Here is a 14,443-nt window from a genome sequence, read left to right on the forward strand (position 1 = left end):
TTTCCCTCCCCTTCTGGAAAATAGAGCTAATAAAAGCACTAACCTAGTTCTTGGGGTGGTCTAGTTGTTACGGGTAAAGCCCTTCTGAGGATGAAATTCTCAGTTTAAGTGTCCTAAATTGTGCCTTAATGGTAAGGGAGGATGTGCCAGATAGAAAAAATCCTTTTGAGTTCAGAGCAATTTAGCTGCACTCTGACACCCTGAAGACCCTGATGAGACTGGACTGTCTGGCATTACGTCTGCACCTAATGGAGATACTTCATTGGCTCTGTCATCGTTTTGTCCCTGTGTAGCATTTTCCTAACAGGAAAAATAATCATCCCCAGCTACTGGCCTGGGCAGCCAACTCATCAGTCAGAGGGGCTGGGGAGGCGGAGCCTAGAGCAGAGGACACAAGGGTCACAGTCACTGTTTTCAGGGGGCTATTGTGTGAAAGGGATTAGGCTTGTTCTGCTTGGCGAGCAAGGTGCAGAGAATCGGATTTCAGCTCAGTGTAAGGAAAGTAACAATGATGGCTGAAGTTTATATACTACTTACTTTGTGTTGGACACTGTGCTAAGTACTTTAAAGTATTACCTTATTTGATGCTCACAACAGTCCTGGGAGATAGGTGCTGCTACAGATGAGGAAACTGAGGCAGACAGAGTTCAAGTGATTTGCCCAGGATTACACAGCTAGCATCTCAGGCTGGATTTGAACTCAGGTCTTCCAGAGTTAAAAAAAAAAAGTTCAAAAACTTAAAATGATCAGCTATCCAAAGTGGAATTGCCTGCATTATGAAGTAGTGGGTAATGGGAACATCACTGAAAGTCTTCAAATGTAGAGATGATGAGCTCTTGTAGAAGAAATTCCCCCCCTGAGGTGTAGGTGGGTCCAGGTGCTCCAAAGGCCTGTGTAGCATTGTGATTCCGGTTTGGTTTGCCCACTGATGATGTCTACTGTTTTCATTAAGCTGACCTTCCTTCCTTCCTAAAAAGGAGCTATACAGAAAGTTCTCTTTGTGGTGAAAAGGTTGCTGGCTATTCCTTAGCTTCAGCTAACACAGGACATGCATGTTATAGGATGGAAGAAACCAGTGATTCCAACGGTGGTTGCTGGTGAACCATGGTCACAAAAGTGCTTCTAGGTAGTGGCCCATAAAGGTGTGTGGTACCAGTTCCTTCCACCCTTTTCTCACTGCCTCTGAAGGCCTTCATTTCTTACATCTGGATCACAGTACAGTCACTCAAGCCAAGAATCACATTTTATGAAAAGCCTTGACTGCTTTTGGTGTTTAGGGAAAGAAAAAGAAAAACATATTCATGGAATGAATAAGCAAATAAAAACCCAGAAGGATTCTGATCTCACTGGAGCAAGGAGCCTGGGAGTTTGACTCCTGGGTTTTCTTTCTAGGTCTCCTTGCTGTTTTCCTACTGTGCAAATCAATCAAGAGTCTTCAGTTTGCCCATTGGATAAATGGAACTCTGGTCACTTCCCAGAGGATTGGATGCCAAGGTGAAAGGCATTTAAGTACAAATCAATGTTCTCAAAATAAGGGGTAGAGGGAGAGAGAATGGATCAGATTGGAACTACAGATTCTAAAATCTGTGGCCCCAGCATGATGGTGCAGGACAGTAGCATAGGCCACGAATGGCATATTGGACTGGAGGTTAAAACAGACTCCAAGCTCAGCTCTACCATTACCATGTCTGTGAAATCTGGTGTAGTAGATGGAGTGCCGACCCTGGAGTCAGACCTGCGTTCAAATCCAACCTCTTATACTTACTAGCTGTGTGACCCTGGGCAAGTCACTTAACCCTGTTTGTCTCAGTTTCCTCATCTGCGAAATGAACTGGAGAAAGCAAATGACTCCAGTATCTGCCAAGAAAACTCCAAATGGGATCACAAAGAGTCTGACATGACAAACAACAGCAACTACGGGCAAATCGCTTGATTCAAGTGTTTGGGAGATAGATTGAATTAGGCTCTTTCCTCATGGAGGTTACAGTCTAAAAGGGAATAGACCTAATCACAAGTCACTCTAACAATAATACATATTGAGTGCCTTAGACGAAAATTGAGGGGCTAAGGTCAAAGGAAGGAAAGAATGGCCATGTTGGGGTTAGGAAAGCTTTTTCAGCAATGTCATTTGAACTTGGTTTTAATGTATTTTATTTTATTTTTTGCTTTTTGGAGGGGGGAGGGGAAGGCATTTGGGGTTAAGTGACTTGTCCAAGGTCACACAGCTAATTTTTGTGGTATGTGTCTGAGATCAGATTTGAACTCGGGTCCTCCTGACTCCAGGGCTGGTGCTCTATTCACTGCTCCACCTAGCTGCCCCTTGAACTTGGTTTTAAAGGATGGGAAAGCAACAGGGGTGGAAACAGTCTAGTCCTCGTGGTCAGCATATGGAGGTAGAGCATGAGAGCCATGCTGTGAACAAGTTGTCCTGTTAGAGACGAGGAGGGCTGTGGGGGCCAGGTTAAGTAGTGTAGACTGGGTTGGCACTGAGGCATGAAGAATGATACACCCAGGTTGGTGCATGAAGATGAGCCTGGCTGCTGCGTGAAGGATGGCTTGGAGGAGGGTGGGGGCCAACCAGCGAAGGAAAGCCAGGTCGGAGGTTATGGGATAGTTCCAGGGGATGCTAATGAGGACTGGACTGGCATTAAGGTGGAAGCAGTGTGATTAGATGGGAGACATTCAGGCCGTCTCTGAGCCTGTTCTGCAAAATGAGTCCCTTTCAGGCTTTGACACTCAGTGCTTCTAGTGCAAAGAGATTCCTTCTGAACCATAAATTAGCCTCCATCTATGGGGGGATGTACTTAGACCAAAGGTGGTTGGGCTTTGAAACATGAAAGCCTGAAATTTATGCACTTTGTGAACTGATGGAGGAGCAGGAAGCATCCGGCAGGCAGAGCAGCTCCATGTTCCAAACCTTGTAGTCATTTGAAAGGCCAGGGTTGCAAAAGCCTCTGGCTGCATTCTTCACAGCAGGCACGAGTTTGAAAAGCTAAGCCAAACCTGGGTCTGCCAAGGACCCATTGCCTCGCATGTGACAGAACCAAGGTCTAAACTGTGGCCCAACCCCCTCTGACATGAGAGAGTCTTAACTGCTCTCCTCTGGGCCCCCACCAGTCAAACCAGCAGGAATTTATCCAGGGCTCTGCTTTCTGTGTTTTCCTGAGAGCAACCCACCTCATTTTCAGTTGTTTTGATGTGTGGGATGTGGACAATGCTCTCAGTGGCAGTCGGGGTGGGGCATGGAGACTTGTGGTTCCAGACAGACCACCTCTGTCACTTTGTTTGCCAGCATGGATGGGCTTTTCTTCCAGCTTCCCCCCTGCACTGTGTGTGTATGTGTTTCTTAAAACTTGTGCTTTTAAGATGAGTAAAAAAACGGAGCTGCATTGGTCTTGGGGACCCACAGCCAAGCTGACCACTTTCTTAAACAGACCCTTTGTTTTGGGATAGAGCAGCCCACACTCCCACTGCCTGTAGCCTCTGCACTGAGGGACGGGGGAAATGGGAGCTGTTGTCAGAAAAGGTCATCGGGGTATGATCATTTGTGCAGTGCTAGGGACATTATTTCCATCTAAAAGGCAAAAGAGAAAAAGGGAGAGCAAGAGCAGACTTGGAACCAGTTGTGTGCCAGTTAATTACCAGCTTTGAGCCAGTCCAAGTAGAAGACATGTGATTTTATTTAAATAGCTCAGTAGTGTCAATTGTCTTTAAAAAATTTTTTTTTAATCCCAAACCCATGAAATACTAAGGACAGTTTGGAGAGTGACCAAGGAACAAACACAAACAATTATATTGATAGAATCAGTTGGAGGAACTGAGGACAGAATGTCATTTGGGAACCTCTTGGTTCCTCTTAGGATAAACGAAGTGCCCATTTGTCATTTGGTCTGAAGCTGCATCTCTGATCTCACTGGAAAGAGGATCTATAGTATGGAAGATTCATTTGCATCTCATGGATGAGGATGGGGGTGGTCATGGCCTTTTGCCCACGTGTGGAAAGGGAGTCCCAGCCACGGTGGAAAAATACCACAGGATAAACAACTATATGCCTTTGAGTTCAAAAAGGGACATGTAAGATGAACCATCAATCTCTCAACAGTAGTATCTGTCTTCCCTCTGCAAGCTGTTTCTTTAGCCTAAGATTATATCCTAAACAGATCTGGTTCTTACGAATCTTTAAGTCCTAAAGAAACAAAAACAAAATAAAACAAATCTGAACCTTCTGCAGGCTTTGCAGATGAGGCAGAACCTAAGCCTGCATGTGCTGGCACTCCCAGGCCTTTCCCTTAGTTTGCTGTCTCAGCCCTAACTAGCTTTGTATGAAACAGCCCCAAAGTCCTGTTAACATTGTGAGTGGGAAGAAGGCCTGCTCCTGTGTGGTAGGTTTTCCCTAGCCAGCTCTTGGACTGCATACACTGGGCTTTCAGAGGTGTGAATGCAACTGGATCTCATAAGACCACAGGGCAATTCCTGAGCTACACACAGGAATGAGTACTCCGACCAAGTCAGAGGATGGGACATTCATTGGAGGTGTGTGGCCAGCTGCCCAAAGCTGAGGTGCTGCGAGTCCCCACCACCATATTCTCCTCCAAGGTAAAATGCACTGCTTTTTGAAGCAAAAAGCCGTTTGGGCACCTCCATTCCCTGAGAGTACTTCCTACACACCGAGGTGATGCCTGTGAAATCTGCTGGTGAAACAATTCTGTGGGTTGCGAATTCTCGGTTATTCCATAAGGAATGGGAGAAGATCTAGTCAGTTGGGCTAGATTCAGATTGTGGGAAAAGAAATAAAAGCAGGTTTCCCCCACCCTTGGAGGGCAAGAGCAGGAGAGTTGCCCCTGTGTTTCACATAGTTTCTGAGGTCATATGCTATCTTCATCCAGCATTTTGTTGATCCCATCACAGATCCGTCGCAGGTGGGAGCGGTAGGGCTCAGAGGGTCCATATAGAGCCGCCAGGAATTCAAAGTCTGCGAAGTGGTTAAAGACGTGGTTGATCCGCGAATGGGACTTGCTGGTCAGGTGCGTGTTGACAGCCTGGTGCAGCAGGTCTCGACACTCGTGGAGGGTGGTGGCCATGACCCGACGGTCAAACGTAAAGTCTATCTGGTAGAAGCTGACAGCTGTCATGGCCAGGTGGTGGACCTTCTTTCGGAAGCGGTCCATCAGCGCCAGCTCTTCGGGGCTGAACTGCCCATTGCGGTAGAGGATGCCCAGCTTCATGACGATCTTGATGAGGTCCTTAATTATCTTTTGAGCCTCCTTGCGGTTTCGGGTGAATTCCTTTGTCACCCTGTAGAGCTCATCCAGGACCTCACTGCTTGTATCGTCGATGAAGACGCTGGCCATGGTCTTGGAGGCCATCTTACTCAGGAGTTTCTTCTGAGCCTGCAGGGCAAGGTTCTTGGTGCTGAAGGTGTCCATGTTTGCTGAAGGCAGGAGGGGAGAGAGAAAGAAAGAAAAGAGAAAAGCACGTGTGAGTGATCATCCCTCATGCCCCAACTGGGAGCTCTTTAGTCAGCCTTCCTCCCATCTGGCCCGGCTCAAGAGTCAGGGAGCTTGCTTCAGGACGATGTGTTCTTCACTTTCATTTTGTTGTGACATCATTGCCCTCCTCCCCCTGCCATTTGTAAAATAGGCTCTGTATTCACACTTCCTAGCTGTATGACTTAAGGCAAGCCACATCTAGAAGCCTCCTCTGAAAACAAGGGGGTCAGACTCCATCTCTGATTCTTAGTGGCCCTGACAATCGAGAATCATCTAATGACTTCTTACATTTTTTTTTTTTTGCCTTTTTGGAGGGCAATTGGGGTTAAATAACCTGCCCAAAGTTACATGGCTGGTTTGTGTGTGTGTGTGTGTTAAGTGTCTGAGGCCAGAACCGAACCCGGGTCCTCCCAACTACAGGGCCAGCGCTTTACTCACTGCGCCACCTAGCCACCCCTACGTTTTTTTTTTTTTTAAATAAAGACATTTAATTTGTACCTTTTGGGCTTTATATCACTGCACTTTCCTTCCCTTATTAAAAAAAAAAAAGGCAAAACCACCTGAAGCGCCAAGGTGGCTCTCAGTGTAAGTGGCATCTTGCACTTGAAGGACTCTACTTTTCTAAGGGAAGGTGGGAGGGAGGTGCCTTTTTTCCTCTCCAGGACAAAGACTGGTCATCTAATAACTTCATCAAGGTTTTTGGTTTGTTAAAAAGAAAAAAGGGAAATGACCAGGTAGTAAAGGGCAGTCAGAAGACCTGAGTTCAGTTTTGTTATAGTTGTGTGATTTTGGGCAGGTCATTTTACCTGTCTGCCTCAGTTTCCTCAACTGTAAAATAGTGACAATAACAGCACCTACCTCCTATGAAGGGTTTTTGTGAGGATCAAATGAGGTAATATTTGTAAAAGGCATAGTGCCTGGCACACAGTAGATATTATATAAATGTTTATTCCTCTCCCCTTCCCTTAAAGGAAGTAAATTTACTTCAGTTTAACAAATGGAAGGGGAAAATAAAGAACCATTTCTCCAACAGCAGGTGTATAGAGGGGGTAGGGATGAGGGTGGGTTATAAGTATTTTAAGAATTGGAGTGCTACCACCTCACCCTATCTTCAAATGCAAGCAGGGGGGAGTGGAAACAGCATGGGATTTAGGGTCAGAAGACCCTAAATGTGCCCTCTCACTCTGTCACTGGCTACCTCATTGCTCATTTCTGTAATTCCCACTCCTTCCTCAAAGTTCCTGGTTCATAACAGATTGAATCACAGGATGGCACACCCAGAAGCCAGTGCCATTCTGTGGGCACTGCCCTCTGGGAGCAGCCCATGTGTTTTTACCAGCAGTGACCCAAGGAAGCTTGTCATGAAACCAGCCAGTAAGAAAGGGTAGCCTGATCTGTTCTGGGTTAGGATAAACTATTTGGAAGGGTATGTGCAGGCACTATCTTTCTTTTGTGTAGAGATGAGGAACCATGGGTGTAGAATATTATACATGCTGTCAGATGGGTCTCTGTGTGGGTTAGGTTTAACTATTTTTCTTTTGCTACAAAGGAAGTCTCGAAGGGTGGGGAAGAATGGGAGAGGTGTGAAGAATATAAAGAAAAATATTTCTATGATCAAAAAACAAAATCCAAAAACTTTTAAAAATAAAATAAAAAATTTAAAAACAATGACACAGACAAGATACGTGAATCACACAGGATAAGCAGGCATGGGTGGAATGCAGTTGACCACAGAAAGGACTTGGTGTTTGGTTGGTCTTCAAATACTTGCTGAATGCCCACTATGCACTTTTGGTTCTGCCTTTAAGGCTTGTCAAGGGATTAGACTCAGCAAACCCACTACCCCCAAACTAGAGTCAGACAATTAAGCTCATAGAGCTAGAAAAAAACTTGTCAATAGAGGCCAATCTTCTTCTTTTACAGCTGGGGAAACTGAGAACTTGGATGGGGAAGAGACTCCTTCAACTGCTTAGTGACAGAGCTGGCCCAGAACCCAGAATTGCTAGCCCATCCAGGGCGCTTACCATTGCACTGCACTGTGGGAATAGATGCCCTTTTCCTTGGTGCATTCAATTCCTTTATTATTCCTTCCCCCAATTCATTCAGTGTGCATTTATGAAGCACCTACTAGATGCAAAGTTTTCTTTCACCAAAGCCTAGCATATATGGCATTTTGCATTTAGAAGATGCCTCATAAATAAGTGTTGAAAGAATGGAGGAAGGAATAAGTCCTTACAGTCTACTGAAGGGATACTACCAGTGGTAGGCCTTTAAATTTTTAATAACTGGCTCTCCAGAAAAAAAAAATGTTTGAAGAACACACTTTTAAGTTTAATTTGCAGTATTAACATTTCCCCCATCACTTTCTTAAATCTAGACAATCAACAAAACAATAAAACAAGCTGTAAGCCTCAAGTTGTATCATTTGCCAACTTCTAAGGTGTAAATGCTCACACTGAAAATTTAACAATCAGCTCTTGTGAGCCAGTTCAAGCTGCCTCCAGCACAGCCCTGGACATTTACACAGATAAATAAATGTGACTTAATTTGAGAGGCAAGAGGAAGTGGTGATAAACTAGAGAGAACAGGAAAGGCTTCTTGTAGGAGGTGCCCCCTCAGTTGAGCTTGAAAAAAGCAGAGGGTTTCTAAGAGTAAGAGTATTTCACACATGGGAGTTGAAGGGACAGAGGCTGGAGTTGGAACTCCAAGTTTAAGGAATAGCAGAAGGGAGATGGGTTGGTTGCAACTTGTAGTTTGTAAAAGGGAGGAATATGAAATGAACCTGGAATAAAATGAAAGTGAGGCTGGAATCAGGTTGTATATTATTCTTGTTCCTCCCTCATTTCGAAGAGGACCAATGACTTCACAAAGTGATGTTTTGATTGGATTTAAGTGAGGCAGAGCTGCACAGTCTTCAGCCTCACTATATCTTCCAGAGTCATTGAGATCCAGTGGCAAGACAAAAGTCAAGACCACTGGTGATGGTCTGGGATGTAGTGGATGACATTGGTGTCTTTGATGCCTGACCAAGCTCTAAGCCCCACAGGGCCTGCTTCAGGTGGTTTCACGGCAATGGGACAAATTGTTCTCATCTGCCCTGTACTGGGGGAATCTTCACATGCTCAGGGTGGACATGACTAGAGAGTGTCCTGAAGCAGGGGAGTGACAAGTTCACCCTTTTGGCAGCTCTATGGAGAAAGGATTTGGAAAGAGAAGAATTTGGAAACATTCTCCAAACGCCTAGATCTTTTTGTGTTTATGTCGTCTAATGAGTCCAGGCCATGGTTGGTCAGAAGAGTCCCGGTAGTCATGGGGTGAGAACATGAAAATGGACCCCTTTCCATGGTTCTGAGCGGATGTTTGTGCCAATGATCATTGGAGCAACAATTTGTGTTTCTACAGAACTTTTAGATTCATAAAGCACTTTTCTCACAGTGATGCCCAGGAGGGAGAGTTCAGAGGATCCAGACCTGGGAGGGCCCTCAACAGTGGTTAGTTAAAGGGGTTCTTCACCTGGGGTCTGCAAACTTGATAACTATATCTCACTAGAATTGGTTTCCTTCAGAATCCTCTACATTTTGTTTTGTGCATTTAAAAACATTCTTCTGAAAAGGAGTCCCTAGGCTTCCCCAGTCTGACTGCCAAAGGGGTCCGGGACAGAAAAGGGATGAAGGCCTCCTGCTGTAGTCCCCCCATGTCCTTTTTCAGGAGGAATCTCAGAGGGAGAGCAAGTGATCTATCCAAAGTCACATGTAAGTAGAAGAAACTCAGGACTCCTGACACTGAGGCTGGGGCTCTTTATACCCTATAACAGCATATTTCTACCCTTGTTTTACAAAGAAGGCCCAGAGTACATCTGTGCTCCCTAAGGCTGATTCAGACCCAGTTCTCTGAACTCCAAATTTAGACCCCTTCATCACATTACAACAAAGTGTATATTTTTTCTTTCTTTCTTTTTGGAGGGGCATTTGGGGTTAAGTGACTTGCCCAAGGTCACATGGCTAGTTTGTGTTAAATGTCTGAGGTCAGATTTGAACTCAGGTCCTCCTGACTCCAGGGCCAGTGCTCTATTCACTGTGCCACCTAGCCGCCCCAACAGAGTGTATTTTTATCCTCATTTTGGAAATGAAGAAACAGGTCTAGAGTAGGCCCTTGCCACATAGCTAGTTAGTGATGAAGCCCAGGATTTGGCTGGAGGGCCTCTGATTCTAGCTGAAGCTTCCTTCCACTATAATTAACACCTAGCACTTTAGTCATGAAGACCCCAGCCCAGCAGACCATAGGGACTCCTCCCTGACCCCAAAGCCTGTCATAGATTAGCCAGCTGATCAGAGTGGAGCCACCAAGAAATTTATTGTGCCCATGCCTTTCACGACAGTCATTTATGGCTTTCTGGAAATGCAAGAGTTAGTCAGCATTTCCTTTGATGTAAAAACATTGATTTTTAACAGTATGAACCTTGGATAGAGGCTAGTTCCCACTTCTAATAAGGAGCAGAGAAAATACAGGGGCAGCCAGCACTGTCCATAGCTGGGAGTCGGCAGGCCCAGGCTGGGGCTCCTAACCAGGGCCCAATCATTGTCTTAACAGAGCAGGAAGAGGAGAAGGAGGAGGAGGAGGAGGAGGAGGAGGAAAAAGAGAAGAAAGAAGAGGAAGCCCAGGTCAGGTAGTTAGGGCCTTGGCAGTGGCTTGGGCCCACCAGCAGTCTAGTTCTGACTTTGCTATTTTCTAACTGGGTGACTTTGGCCATGTCAGCCCATTCTCTGGGCCTCAGTTCTGTCTATAAGGTCATAGGTTTTGGAGTTGGAAGGTTTCATAAGAGATTATCTGGTCCAACCTCTTCATTTTCCAGATGAGAAAACTGAGGCCCAGGGAGGTTATGGGTTGTTTGTTTAAAGTCACACCAACATCAGATTTGATATTCAGACCAAAGAACAAGATTATTTTTATTCCAAGTCTAGGGCTTATGTGACTGTTTAGTCATTTTTTAGTCTTACCCAATTTTCTGTGTCCCCTTTTGGGGGTTTTCTTGGCAGAGATACTGGAGAGGTTTGCCATTTCCTTCTCCAGATCATTTTACAGATGAAGAAACTGAGGCAAACAGGGTTAAATGACTTGCCCAGGGCCACACAGCTAGTAAATGTCTGAGGCCAGATTTCAATTCAGATCTTCTTGACTCCATGCCCAGAATTCTACCCACTGCACCTCTAGTACTTATATCACACTGTAAAATGATAGGATAAGAGAATGTCTTTAAAGTTTTTGTAGAATGAAAGCCCTTGAGTGCAGGGAGTCTCATTTTTGTCTTTATATCTCCAGGGCTTAAGGGCATAATGCCTGGTACATAAAAACTAATAAATGCTTGTGAACTGATTATTCCTCTGACATCCTGTGTTCTAGGGCCTCTCCCATCTCTGACACCCTGTGTTCTAAGGGCCCTCCCAGTCCTGACATCCTGTATTCTAGAGTCTCTCCCAGCCCTGACACTCATGTTCTAATGGCTCTCCCTGTTCTAGACCTCCACTCCTCATTCCCACGGTCCTCTCTATCACCTCCAGGTTCTATCCTTTCCTCAGCAGCCCTTCTCACAGCTGTCCTCACCCCTCTACTCTCCAAGTCATTGTTAAGTTTGGCATCTTATTTGCTTGCAGCTGGATCCTTGTAATAAATAGCTTCTTAGCGGGTCTCTCAGCCTCTGAATCACAGAGCTGGAAGGGACTTCAAAGACCATCTGGCCAAACCTAAAGCCACCCAAGAATCCTCCAGGCAATATAATAATAATAATAATAATAATAATAATAATAAAAAACTAATGTTTATAATAATGTTTTCACAAAGTTCTTTCCATACATTTTCTCATTTGATCCTCACAACAACCCTGGGTAAGTCAGGGGCTATATCCATTTTACAGATTTAGAAACTGAGGCCAAGAGTGACGTAAAGTGACTGGCCCAGAGTCAAACAGATGGTGTCTGAGGTAGGATTCAAACTCAGGTGTTCCTCTTTTAAAATATCACCTCCCAGTTGCATTACCCAGTCAAGTCTTTATCCTGCCTTTGCTGGAAGACCTCCAGGAAAGGGGGCCCTCACCCCAGCACACAGGAACACAGGCACACGAACATGCACACACACACACACACACACACACACACACTACACACCCACCACAAAACTCACCCCCCTACGCCCTTCACATACACACCCGCCCACCAATCACCCACACCCACACCCACAGACACACCTCAGGTGTTTACCAAAACCCTCTGGAGCTCTTTGGTCATTCCAGGTGTCTCTTCCTCCCCACATGTCCTTCCTGCCCTGACCCCATCCCCCATCTCCGACAAGCCACTTCTCTGATCGGAAATATTTAGTAGTTCCCACTTCCTTCAAGATGCAAACCAAATTTCTCAGCCTGGCATTCAAGGCCCTCGGCCATGGGGTCCCATCTGCTCCCCCTTGCATTAAACTAATGGGTCTACTGCCTACTAGTTGAGAACATTCTGTGCTTGTTTGAGCCCCCCCAGGCTCCTGCTGATGCAGGTTCAGAGGAGATCTTGTTGTTGCCATTGTTCAGGACCCAGCTCAAATCAGACAGTCCTAACTTTCTATGCCATTCACTAAGTTGGCCTAGGAATCCCCGAGAGCCTCATAAACACCCCTTTCACCCTTGTCTCTGACTCTGGAAACCTTTCCTATTTCTACCTTTTTGGTGGCCTGTTGTTGGGCCTGCAGTCAGGAAGGCAAGCTTTCAAATCCAACCTCAGACAATAACTAGATGTGTGACCTTGGGCAAGTCACTTTCTCGCTTTCTACCTCAGTTTCCTCATTTGTAAAACGGGGCTAATAATAGCACCTACTTCCGAGGGTGGTCGTGAGGGTCAAATGAGATAATATTTGTGAAGGCCTTAGCAAAACTAAAAGCGCTATACAGACATTAGCTACTCTATTCTCAATTTACCTGCTTGGTCTCCCTGTGACTGTGAGCTCCCTGAAAGCAAGGGCTGCTCTTATTCTTCTTTGCCCCTCCTTCTACCCCTATGTAATAATGATAATTATAATGACAACAGAGAGAGACAGTGTGGGGCAATGGGAAGAGCCCTGGGGAATAGGAGAACCTGAGTGGAAATCTGGGCTCCCTCAGCGCTCTCAAGCAGCTTATATTTTACTAATAGGGGTGTGGGAGTGGGAGGGTGGGGGAATGGAGGGTTAACTCTGTGTGTGTGTGTGTGTGTGTGTGTGTGTGTGTGTGTGTGTGTGTATGTGCACGTTCTGGACCCCATGGGCAGTCAGTCTGAGCAAGCCTATGGACCCCTCCTCAGATTGTGTTTTTAAATGAATTAAACATATAAGATGATGAAGAGGAATCAAAGCTTAGTGAAAATAAAGATGCATTTTTTTCCCATTCAAGTTCACAAAACTCCACAGAACCTTGGGGGGGGGGGGAAGAGGGGGCAGGAGTGTCTGTGGACACCAGGCTAAGAACCCTTGGACTAAGGGGAACAAGAATGTACAAAAATCAGTACTTTCCACTGCGTGTTTCCAGTCTCTCTATGCATATAATTCCATATTTTAGCAAGGTAAACAAGTCATATACAAAAATGATAGCAAGTAGAATGTATTCACGGCAAAGGAGAGGTCCAAAGTGCTCTAGGAAAATGTGAAAAGGGAGGAGGTAAGTGGGGATCTGGGAAGTCAGGGCCCCGGAGCCAGGAAGGAGATCAGGTTTGAGCTCATGAGCGGGTGAATGGGTCTCTCTCCTTCTTGGGAGCTTCATTCTTGTCTAAAACGTGAGATGGGATGTCACAATAGACAGGATCCAAGGTCCCTTCCAGCTCCATGACTTACAAAACGCTTGGGAAGCTGGCGGCAAGTCTAACTGTCTCCATTTTAGACGGGAGGAACCAGGGATTCAATAGAGATCGGGTGACCTGTCTGCAGACAGTCACACAGCTAGTTAAATGGGACCAGAAGCCAGGACTCCTGACCCTAAGCCCAGAGCTCTTTATACCACAAACCTGCAGAGACACACACAAGGTGTCTGTTGGTTTGCTCTCCTGAGTAAAAAGGGAAGATTCTAAGAGCTCCCTGACTCGGTTGTTCAACTGAAGCAGGCCCCTCTTTCTTGGTCCCCTTAGAGCCCAGTTGGGGAGATGAGACTAGCCGGGGCAAAGTGAAGCATCCTTCTCACTCTTCCCTGCCTGGAGAATGGGGGGCAGGCCTAACACTTCCATAAATCAGGGGCCATCCCTGCCCCAGTCCCTCATGCCCCCACCCATGACAATCCTCCTAGTTCATGCAGTAGGAAGCGGAAGGCATGTATGACCACGTGGGCCTCCTTCTGCTCTCCAGAGACCCTGCATTACTGGGCTGTAACAAAGTCCAGCTTTGTCTGAGGCCTAGAGGCTTATTTAACTTCTGCTATCCCCTCTGCCTTGGCAGGCCACACTCTTCTCTGCAGCACTCCCCTGCCTGAGAGCTTTCCAAGGCTCCATACAGCCAAAGAAAATCCAAACTCTGAAGCTTGGTCTTAGCGGTCTTCTGAAATTCAACCTCACCCTAATCCTCTGGCCCAATGACCCCTACTTCCCCAACATGAAGATGTGAAAAAAAAAACACCGAAACCAGAGTCAGGAAACCTGGGTGTTATCTCTCATACCTACTAGCCATGTAATCCTGGCTAAGTCATCTTACTTTTTGAAGGTTCAGTTTCCTCATCTGTAAAATGGGAATGATAATCCTTATACCACACCCTTCACAGGGTGATTACAAGGAAGACATTCTGTAAACTTTAAAGCAATAGAGACATATCTGGTGTTTATTTTAACTGTTTTATAATAATTATAACAACTCACTTCGTGACTTTTAAGATGTACAAAGCATTGTGTTTATGTGTATGTATATATATATATATATATATATATATATATATATATATATATATCTGGGGGTTGAGT

General features: G+C 45.5%; 1 protein-coding gene across 1 annotated transcript in view; it reads right to left on the reverse strand.

Annotated features, from left to right (window-relative positions):
* Positions 1–3,662: 3,662 nt before the first annotated feature.
* Positions 3,663–14,443, reverse strand: part of TNFAIP8L1 (TNF alpha induced protein 8 like 1) — a 28,748-nt gene continuing 17,967 nt past the window's right edge. The window contains 1 exon segment of the mRNA XM_069086793.1: positions 3,663–5,431. Within this exon segment, the coding sequence (XP_068942894.1) occupies positions 4,866–5,431 (566 nt within the window). The 3' untranslated portion in view covers positions 3,663–4,865.

This window comes from Petaurus breviceps, unplaced genomic scaffold (genome assembly GCF_028583685.1).
Source record: "Petaurus breviceps papuanus isolate PSGF00001 unplaced genomic scaffold, PetGlider_PUasm1.0 180, whole genome shotgun sequence".
NCBI classification, from domain to species: Eukaryota; Metazoa; Chordata; class Mammalia; order Diprotodontia; family Petauridae; genus Petaurus; species Petaurus breviceps.